Source organism: Elephantulus edwardii, unplaced genomic scaffold, assembly GCF_000299155.1.
Source record: "Elephantulus edwardii isolate Elephantulus edwardi_28Jun2011 unplaced genomic scaffold, EleEdw1.0 scaffold00272, whole genome shotgun sequence".
NCBI classification, from domain to species: Eukaryota; Metazoa; Chordata; class Mammalia; order Macroscelidea; family Macroscelididae; genus Elephantulus; species Elephantulus edwardii.
Window position 1 is genome coordinate 1,256,268 of NW_006400022.1, and position 11,318 is coordinate 1,267,585.

At 39.9% G+C, this 11,318-nt stretch overlaps 1 protein-coding gene across 1 annotated transcript in view; it reads left to right on the forward strand.

The window, feature by feature from the left end:
• MED12L (mediator complex subunit 12-like) overlaps positions 1–11,318 on the forward strand; it is a 576,790-nt gene that overhangs the window by 519,340 nt on the left and 46,132 nt on the right. Inside the window, exons 36-37 of the mRNA XM_006900063.1 lie at positions 4,690–5,052; positions 6,741–6,897. Coding sequence (XP_006900125.1) covers positions 4,690–5,052; positions 6,741–6,897 — 520 coding nt within the window. The remainder of the gene's footprint in view (positions 1–4,689; positions 5,053–6,740; positions 6,898–11,318) is intronic.

An 11,318-nucleotide genomic window follows, 5' to 3' on the forward strand; every position in this document is an offset into this window, starting at 1 on the left:
GTCCATTCCAACAACTAAGAGATAGTGAGAAGAGTTGGGACCTCAGAAGGCTTTTGGGACCAATTAGTAGGCTCTGTGCCCAGGAGAAAATTAATATACTTACCAGTAATGTTAATACTCATCCACGGCTCTTCTGGGAGGATCTAAATCATTGAAGCACCGTTTGGTTTATTGTGTGGTTTAATTCTTCAGTGTCTTTGTTGAATTTCATTCTGGAACTTCCACCTTTTCTTGAGAGTGGTGTATTGAAGTCTCCAACTACTATAGTAGTGTTGTCTATTTCCTTTTTCAGTTTTGTTAATGCTGGTTTTCTATACTTTGTATATCTTTCATTTGGAGCGTGGATATTTATTATTGTTACATATTCCCATTTTATTGACCCTTTAGTCATTATGTAGTGACCTTCCTTGTCCTTTGTGATGCTTTTTGCATTGAAATTTATTTTATCAGCGATTAGTATCACCACACCTGCTTTTTTCTGGTTGCCATATGCTTGGCATTCCCCCCCCCACCTTTAATTTTCAGTCTTTTTTTACCTTCATTTTTCAAGTGTGTCTCTTTTAGCCAACATATTGATAGATTTTTGGTTTTTATTCAGCCTTCTGCCTTTTTTTTTCTTTAGTGGTGCATTTAAACCATTTACATTCAGAGTGATTATTGAGATGCAAGGTTTCATTGCTCTCATTTTGTTGAGTGGAGAGACGTGCACACAGAGAGACACAGGAGGAGGGTGCAGGGGAGACCTGAATGGAAAATCAGGAAACCTTGGTTTTCCCTTCAAGAACTGGATCTGCCACCCCAGTTGAGCTCCAGCTGCCTCACTACTTCCTGCTTAAGGTTATGGGTTCTCACAATGGTCCAGTAATCAGCCGTGATCCCCCAAATATGCCACTCAATTTGCAGCTGTCCTGCTTCCTCCTTTCAGGTGGGTCCTACTACAGCTCACTGATCCCTGCTGTGGCTTGGTGCTCCCCACCGAGGTGCGCTGTATCCTGCCAATGCTTGCAGCTCCTGCAGCTCTCAAATGTCCGTGTTGGTCCATAGCAGTGTTTTGAGAATCACCTATATATTTGTGCTCCCTTTTTCGCCCAGGGCCTACAAGGCCAAGGGTCTGACAGCAGTTTGTTCCGCAACATACCTGAATGACTAAGGAGCAATCCTATTGTTCCTCTGTCGAAGGGCTCGGGACCTCACTGTTGCCTCAGTTAACGGGTCCCATGTGGTCAAGCCACAGAGCAGTTTGTTCCCCAAAGTACCTACTTTCTCCCAGCCCTTAGGTCCCACAGTGGCTCACTGCTCCTGTGGCTCACAAACTAATTATTTTAATAAAAGTTTTGATTTAAATTCCTACTGTCCGCATTGTACCACTTGGGTCTCTGCACATAGGTCTCTCTGGTGGCCTGTTTCTATGTAGCTTGCGTATTGGGCCTTTTTTGATTATCTGACTTCAGCTCTCTGCACATTTCATTATGTAGCTTGCCGCTCCTCTTTATGCTATTTTCTCTGCTGCCACTATCTTAGATCTCAATCAGCTGTACTTTCAGTGAGATTTGTGTAACCTCAGACATTCTGTAATAATAGAGGAGAAAGATGTAGATCCTGCCCTTGTGTCTAAGGAATGGGCCCTGTGCACATAATGAGGAGGGAGTCACCATAGCAGGATCCAGAAGAATTGACACTTGTATTATTGTGAGGAACAGGAGTACCTGAAGTAAGTTAGACATAAGAAAAAAAATTTTGCAAGCACATGGGGAAATATGTTTCTTAAGGGAAAGGTAATTCAGTAGTAGTTCAGAGTAACCTGAGTGCCTCATAGTATCCCTGGAGGTACAGTGTTTAATGTATTCTGTTACTAAGTGAAAGGTTAGAGGTTTGAATCCATCGTAAAAAATAAGGCAGTTCTGTGGTGCAATTCTATTCTGTCTTAACTGTATTACTTTGAATTGGAATCAGTTCATTGATACTAGATTGAGTCCCTCAAACCAGGTATTAAATAAAATTCACTGCTGTTGATCCCGTTTTATTATAATTTTGAATCTAGTTTCCAAGCTTGATCTTGATGAGGGAAAACTAACCATGTTTCCAGTGCCAAGGAACCTTCTACAGGGGAGATAATTTCTGTACTCTGTTGGGTCACCTTTCTTTGGAATGGGAACAAATACCAATCTTTTCTAGTCAGTTGGCCAGCTGGCTGTCCTCCAGATTTCTTGGCACAACTTAGTGAGCACATCTACTGCAGCGTCTGTTTGTTGGAATAAATCACTTGGTATTCTGTCAACTCCTGGAGCCTTGTTTTTTGCCAGTTCCTTCAGAGCAACTTGAACTTCCTCCTTCATCACCATAGATTCTTGCTCATATGTTATTTCATGAAATTCCTCTGTGTCAGCCAATTCCTTCTGATACAGTGACTCTGTGTACTCCTTCTATATTCTTTTGATATTCCTGGATCATTTAACATTCTGCCCAAAGTATCCTTAAGTATTGCCACCCATGGCTTGAATTTGTTTTTCAACTCCTTCAGCTTAAGAAATGCTGAGCGTGTTCGGCCTTTTTTGATTATCTGACTTCAGCTCTCTGCACATTTTATTATAGTATAATGCTTTGTCTTCCTGAGCTGCCTTTTGAATTTTCTGTTCAGCTCTTTGATTTCTTGGTTTCTTCCTTTAGCTTTGGGTTCTCAGCACTCTAATGCAATACTTACAGTCTCATCTGACATCCATCTTGGTCTTTTCTTCTTCTTCAGCCTTTTTAATGATCTTTTGCATTCTTCATGGACAATTTTTCTTCATGGAAAATTAAATCAAGTCCACGGGAACCAAAATTTGACCTTAAGTTTGTCCAACTCAAATTTCTAAACCATCTCAGGAACAGGTTTGAGGCCTTGAGCACCAATGAGCATAGACCAAATGAGCTCTGGGAGGATACTAATTAATATGGATTATAAAAAACTTTTTCCCACTAGAAACACAATAACATTTCCTTTTCTAGATTTTAGTTGTAAACTGGATTGAATTGAAAGTTTTCCTTTAATGAAAACTTTGATATGTTTATCACCTCATATATATCAATATTATTATGATATTGTTGTCATTATGTGCCATCATGTTGGAATTAACTAATTCGACTCTCTTCCCCAGGTTTTCAGAGGCTCTGCATCACATGAGAGGAGTTAGTTCATCCTTCTCGTATGGAGCAGTTGGTAGATTCTGAATGCCAGATAGGCATGTTCATTGGATTAGCAGTGCAGCTTCCTTCAGACCATCAAAACTCCTTTGTATAACAATATACTCTATATGTTACGTAAGGAGTTCTGCTAGCCTAGTGGATACATTGCACTGCCATGCATTGGCATCTGGTTAGTATCCACTAGCAACTCTCAAGGACAGAGATGGACAGTCTCCTCTTGAGCAGCCTCTGAAAACTTGCTGGAGGGGCAGCTGTGAGTTTGTTCTGACTCAATGACAACGAGATTTTGCAAGGAACACATGGGGACAGATATGTTTGACTTTTACCAACTTCACAGAGAGGAACTGTTCCCGACAACAGCATCAGCAACACAAAAGCAGTTCTCATGAGGTCAGACATTTTCCCCATGCTCCCATTCTTCTTTCTGCTTATCTCAACACCAATCTTACTGCTTTGCTGCGTCCAAAATTTAATGCAATAGATCACAGAGAACCATGTTGGGAAGTCAGAAGGTTACAGTTCAGGTTTAGTAGCAAAATACAGTCATGATAGCTCCTGAAATGTGCTCACAGGCAGTTCAGCTTTGAGCCTCATGTCTTTAGGCCAGTGTTACAGAGCTCTCTCAGTCCTGTACATTATGGGTTTTCCCACCCCACCCCTTCCCTAGTGGTCTAATAACCTTGCCCAAAGGCTCTGAGCTCTGGTTCCAATGATGTAGTCCAGAGGTTCCCTTTCAGGTCAGATCTCTGGTTCTCTGCCTCATATCATGTCTTTTTCTCTGTTATTGCTATTATGGCTGCTGGTCGTCTAGGTCTTCTTGCTTGCCTTTTTCCTGATGGTGAGGTTTCTCTGCCGGTGGCAGGAAGGTCTCATTTTCCTGCTGCTGGATCGCTCAGTTTAATGGTGAGACTGACCATTCCCTTTGTGGATAGGCTCGCATGCCCCAGTCTCCTGTTTCTGCCCATCTACATGGCAAAGTCTAAAAAAGTCATATTGAAAGATAAACTCCATAATATCTATAGCTATCAATCATCTGTACATATGTATCTATATATCATGCTATTTTATAATAATGTATGCCAGACTGAGTGTTATAGAAGTAGCTGGGTGGTCAAAATGTTTAAGCACTCACTGGGAGATCGGTGGCTTGAATTCACTCAGAAAGCTCTGAAAGATCAGAGCTGTTGGAAACCCTATAGTTTTCAGTTGTACTCTAACTGAAAAATGAGGTGGTCATAAGATGGAACTCATGTGAGAGTACCTGGTAATCTGGTATTGCTACTTGAACACGGTACAGTCTGACATAAGGAACCATAGACTCAAACTTAGCATTCTTAGTGCTAACTTCTCACTGCTCTACAGGAGAGCGGCTGTCTAACCCTGGTGTAACTCATTAACCTCTATGCTGTATGCCAGGGCTCACACCAAAATGTACTGATTCCATGTCCTGAATAAGCTTGTTTTAAGAATGAGGAGATGACCTGAGCATTATTTTACCCCTAGGGTCTCCAGGTATCTACAAAACAGAAGGTATCCCCATGGGATTTGTTTGAGGGCCAGAAGAACCCAGCTCCTCTCTCCTGGGCCTGGTTTGGAACTGTCCGTGTGGACCGGAAGGTGATCAAGTATGAGGAGCAGCATCATCTCCTTTTGTATCATACACACCCCATGCCCAAACCCCGAAGTTACTACCTCGAGCCACTGCCCCTGCCTCCTGAGGAGGAAGAGGAAGAGCCCACATCTCCAGTCTCTCAGGAACCAGAAAGGAAATCAGTTGAGCTGTCAGATCAGGGAAAAACCACAATGGACGAAGAGAAAAAAACAAAAGGAAGGAAACGCAAGACGAAATCAAGCTCAAGAGTTGATGTAAGTACAGAAGTACATAGGAATTTTGTCTCATAAGCATCTAGTGTGAAATTTGCCATTGTGTTCAATTTTATTCCCCAAAACATAATGAGAGCAGTGTAAGCCTTATGATAGCAATGTTCCTAATGAAGCCTGGGTGTTATTAATTAATGACACAACAAAAGCAGCTTGTCATAGAAGACTAGATTTATAACTTTGGCTTTTTATTTTCCTTTCTTCATCTATTTTCAGGAATTCTCGATAGCTTGGCACTTGTAAGATGAAAAGTGTTTGTTTAAATAAGGCAAATGCCTAATGGTTTTTCATGTTTCGAGCTTAAATTGTTTAGAGCTATAGGATCCCATTCCCTTACTCATCTTGAGTACTAGACAAGCCTGAATTATTTATACTATTTTGGAGAGTGCTTTCTGCAGTAAGTTAACATTGAAAAAAAAGCCAGCTATAGTTTTTCTTCTACATGAAACTACATCAAATATGCCCAATGAATGTTTCAGAGATTTCATATTTTAACCCCTTCCTTCACTCTATAAATACTTGTTTTAAATTAAATACATTATAGACTACATAAAATGAATCTAATTTAAAATTGTTTTATTTCTGCTTGCTTCACTATTTGGAAAATGGGTAGCACCATTATCTTCAAAACGACAGAATCTCTCAGGTAGAAATTTAGAAACAGTTTTATAGAACTTGAGAATTAAGCTTTAAAATATTTCTTTCTACAAAATCCAAGGCTCTTGCTGCAGTGTGGAATACATATTTGTATCAAATTATTATTATTGCTCATTTATGTCAAACTCAAAACATATTTTTTCTTAGCTCTGATTACTACTGTTTTCTGGATGTGACTCCTATTACTACTGGATGCCGAAACCACTGTTGGCCTTTTATTCAGTCTTTCACAGGTTGACACTTTCTCACTGCATAATATGCATGGGTCTCTGTTCTTTTTTAGATTCAAAAGGCCTGAAGCTCTTCTCCTTCTCCAATGTCCCCTCCTTTAACCTGCCACTTCCCACTGAGATATATTTTTTGGCAAAATTGCAGGGAAGAAGTAGTTAGGACTCAGCTTCTAACCAAAAGGTTAGCAGTTCAAACCCACCCTGTGCCTCTGGGAGAAAGACCCAGTGATCTGTTTTCATAAAGGTTAAGGCCAAGAAAACCCACTGATGCAGCTCACTGAGCCACACTGGGTTGTTAAGAGCTGAAAATCAATTCTTGGGCTGAAAAACAACATCTAGGGCTAGATTAGAGAAGATGGTGAAAAATTCAGTGGTAGAGAATTGAGGATCCAGGTGTGATCCTCAAAAACGTTTTAGCTCCCATAGAGAGGAAGCACAGGGTCTTGTTTTGGAAATGAGGTGCCACGTAGGCTGAGGTCATTCCTGTGTAGTCTTAACCCAGACCCGTGGTGATCAGAAAGACGGAAGACCAAATGATCAAGACATGTTGCAAATGAATATGCCCATTCAGCTCTAAGTGTTGTTCACTTATACTGATACTCTAAAATAACTTCCATGCCTCTACTCTCACCTCATTCCAAACCCATTTTAAATGTACATTTTGCAGAGAATGTATTGAGCCCCTTATCTTCTCCGTCAAATAAGAAAGTGGGGGTTTTTTAAAGTTCATTTTGGATGTTGTGTGTGAAGATAAGTAACTTTTCTTTTTTCACTTTATTTTTAAAGGAATATCCACAAAGCAACATTTACAGAGTGCCTCCTAATTACTCACCTATTTCATCCCAAATGTTGCATCATCCCCAGTCTACTATGTGGGGTTACAACCTCATGGGTCAGCCTCACCAGCCTGGATTTTTCCTTCAGAACCAATCCCTTACTCCAGGTATGTGTTGAAGGAGCATGCCAGATTTCTCCAAGGTGAGGTATACCTTGAAGTTATCTTACTTTGAACCGGAAGCCTCACAAAAACGTGAAGAATTTAATGATCAATTGACATTACTGTAATTTTCATCATTCATTCTATGAAATAAGGTCCCTATTACAAGTTTAAGTACCATTGTTGTTGTTAGGTGCTGTCGAGTTGTAGACGACTCAAAGCAACCCTATGAATGAAAGGCCTGAGCACTGTTCATAGAGTTTCCGGAGGCGAGCCATTTCGGAAGTGGATACCACTCCTGCTTCCAAACTTGTTTTAATCAGGGAGCTCCAGCAAACAAACACTGTCCGCCATGGGTAACCATTACCACATTTGGCACATCAGTGTCACAGTGTTCAGCATCACAGCAACCACGAGTTACCTCTGTACAGCAGTGCACAGACCAGTGCTATACCACGAAGAAGAATGTTTGACAAAAAACAATTTCCCTTCGGGGCTTTAAGCCACCACCTGCCTTAAATCCTAGGCCAAGCCTCAAGGGCCTCATTCCTGGTGAGAAAAGAGCAGTAGTGCACATCAAACACAAGCCCGAAAAAGCACACAATCCCAAAAACTTGTGATTACTTGTCCTTGCAGACCACCATGCTCAGACAGTAAGAAGCCACAGAGACCCTGGGTGGAGTCATCCAGGAACAAACTGGCTGCCTTCTCCTCCCCAGTCTGCTTTTTCAGGCTTGTGTTTGATGTGCACTACTGCTCTTCCCCCAAGGAACAAGGCCCCCCTTTTTTTTTTTTTATATATACCAATAGTGTATTTTTATTTTTGGAAGGAAATTAGCCACTAGTAAAAATATGAAGTTAGAAACCATAGTTAATAAAGCTTTCACATTGTTAAATTTGTGTACATTTTTACCAGATGCAAATATTATTATCTCATTGTCATTAAACTGGAAACAACTCTTAACTGACTCTCCACTGGGTTTTCAGTAATTGTTTGTTAAATGAGAAGAGATTATCTTGTCCACCTTTCTCCTGCGCAGCTGCTGGAGGAGTCAAACCACCTGCCACTGTAACAACACTATTCCTTGCCCACAAGGACACCAGAGCGCCCTCATAAGTCTTAATAGTGCTTTCTAGTCTCTTCCAATGTCTGTCATTGTTTCTTATGTTGTGAGTTTTACATTATTTATATCATTAAACAGCTCAGAAATTTGGCTCTGCAAGTAGATATTAACAAAGAAAACTAACATATCCAAAGTAAACACTTGTGATTTATTTTGTTGTTGATTTCTATCAAGTCTAGCACGACTCATAGCAGCCCTGTAAACAAAAGGCCTGAAGCCTTTCTATAACTATCATCATTTATCAAAGTTCATAGTTTCTAAAGGCATGTTATTTAGGAGGTATATACCACCCCTGCTTCCAAATTGTCATTTATAGTCTTGATTCAAGTCAAGACATACTATTTTTTCCTAAATAAAGCATCTCATTTCAAATTGAATTTGATTTTTCTTTTACATGTAAGCTTGCCTATTTTAGAAACATGTTGTTGTTGTTATGTGCCGTCGAATTGCTTGCGACTCATAGTAACCCTATGTACAACAGCTCTAAATTCTGCTCTGTCCTGTGCCAATCGCACCGTCTCTGCTACACCCATCCCAATTACCCCAGTCACTGAATCAATCTACCTCATAGAGGGTCTTCCCCTCCTGCACTGTCCCTCCACCTTACCAAGCGTGCTGTCCCTCTCCAAGGACCAGTCCCTTCTTACAACATGTCCAAAATATGTTAGATGCAGCCTCAGAATCATTGCCTCCAAGGAGCCACCCGGTTTGACCCTTTCCAGGATGAATCTATTTGTTTTCCTAGCAGTCCATGGTACCCTAAATATTCTTCTCCAGCACCTCAGCTCAAAGGTATCAATTCTCCTTCTATCCTCCCTAGTCATTGTCCAACTCTGATGCATAGCAAGTGATAGCAGAGACCATGGCCTATCAGACGCACCTTAGTCTCCAGAGAGACACCATTGCTCTACAGTACTTTGGAGAGATCCCGAACTGCAGACTTTCCCAGAGCAATACATCTTTTAAATTATTGGCTACTGGTGCCGAGAGTGTTGGCTTTGGAGCCAAGCAAACTGAAGCTGTGAACAATCTCAATCTCTTTACCATCCATCCTGATGCTGCCAATTGGCCCAGTGGTGAGAATCTTTGTCTTCTTGACATTGAGCCTCAGTCCGTATTGGAGGCTGCAGTCCTTGACCCTCTGCATCAAGTGCTTCAGGTCCTCCTCAGTTTAGCAAGCAGGGTTGTGTCATCTGGATGTCACAGATTATTGGTAGATCTTCCACCAATCTTGACCCCACATTCCTCCTCATAGCCTCTCCCAGATAATCTGTTCTGCATACATATTTTAGTCTTTATTGTATTGGGATGTGTGCCATCTTAGCAACTTTTATTTTCATTATGACATGTGCTACGCTGTGATTTTACATGTAAGTTAAGATGTCATTTAGAGACTTCAGGAACTTAATGATGAAAATATTTGATTCATGAATTATAACAAAAATCAGGATCTCAAATCCATAATGAAAACAGAATCTCTATTTTGTCTTATAGATTTAATGATTGAGAAACTAGGATTTTAGAGTTTTTATACTGGGTATGTGGACTTACTCTGGCAGAAAAATTAAGGACTCTGGTGGAGTTCTAATGGTTTAATGGTAAAGGAGTTGTGTTCCAAACTGAAAGGCACAAAGTTTGAATCTCCAGAGGAGAAAATGGGCATTTTCCTCGTTTGCAATTTATTACCTTTGAACACCCACTGACTCAGTAGTAAACAACAACAGTAAAATGATAATCTAGCTTTACCAGTTGCCTGTTCTATATTCTTGGCTAAGTCATTGTTTCTCCATAACTGTTTGATCTGTAGAATGGACATATTACTGTGGGGCATTCATTTCTTGATTTCTTCAGCAAAATAGATTAATCTTCACAATGTGTTAAGTTAAATTTATTAACCCATTTAGGGTACTGGGTTAATGCAGTGGTCAAAAATCTCTCTTTTTTAAATAAAAGGATAAAATAAACCCATGTTACAGATACATGTATGTGGACATGCATGTGTGTAATTTTTCATCCCAATACTCTTCCTTAAACTATGTGTAAGTCACCAACCCAGCCCTTCATGAAATTTCTGGTCAGATACTACTTTGTCCTATGAGGACTTTTGTTGTTGTTTTCCTTCACCCTCTGTTATATTTGGGGGCACTCTGGTGGTTTAGTGGTAGGAGTTGAACTGCCAAACTTCAGGACATACAACTTGATTCCACCAGCTGCTCTGTAGGAAAAGGAGGAGCAAGCAATCTCCTCCCATGTGACTTGCACCCTTTGAAAACCCGCTGAAGGGTCAGCTATGAGTTGGTTCTGACTCTTACAGTACTTAACAACAACTACTATTATTTCATCACATTATTCCCAGCTCATGGAGCAGGATCTGGCTTATAGTAGGTTCCTAAAAAGTGTATCATTGAGAGAATGACTAAATAAATGTAGACCAAAAAGAGCAAACAAGATATAATTATAAATGTGGAAAATAATAGAGTTGTCCTTTTTTTCCCTGTCCTTTTTTTAAATTTGAAGGTCCATGGAAATTTTATAACAGTTTTACCATTTATAGATGGTCAGGTGAAACACAAGGATGATCTCTTTTGTAAAAACACATACACATTTTCCCTTAGAATACTATAAAACATATTTGTAAGTTGAGGAACTTTTAGATTTTAAATAGGTTTTGTGTATGAAATATTTTAAACAATTAAGAAATTAATTATTAATATATTATGACTGAATTCATAGCTTTTTATAAAAAATAAATTCTCTGGAGATGATAAAGAATGTATGCACTGTGATTCAAACTATAGTTAAAAGGCAAAACAATGTCTCCCCCATTCACACATCTATTTATCAGTGTTTCTTGCATATGTGTGTGTGTGTAGATACATACACTGCCCACAACAGAAAGCATTTATGCAGGTAGCATGCTTCCAAAAGTTTTGCCAAATTGTAACCCCATATAATTCCAGGATCCGACTACTCACTTTGTGTTTCAGATTTATCAGTTTATCAACTGAAATGATGGTTACAAGATATATTAAATCACCCTTGCTGTGGTTTTCAATTACACAGCTGTTAACAGATCTTTACAGTTTGCAGGAAATAAGACAAGTGCATTATTTTGCAGTTTTAGCAAAAAGCTAAGACTGAGAAAGTGAGATTTTTATACTTTGATAAAAGAAGAAAGACCTGTTGCATTGTTGTTATGTGCCGTCGAGTTGTTTCCGACTCATAGCAACGCTATGCACAACAGCTCTAAACCCTGCTCTATCCTGCGCCAACTGCACCGCCTCTGACAGACCCATCCCGATT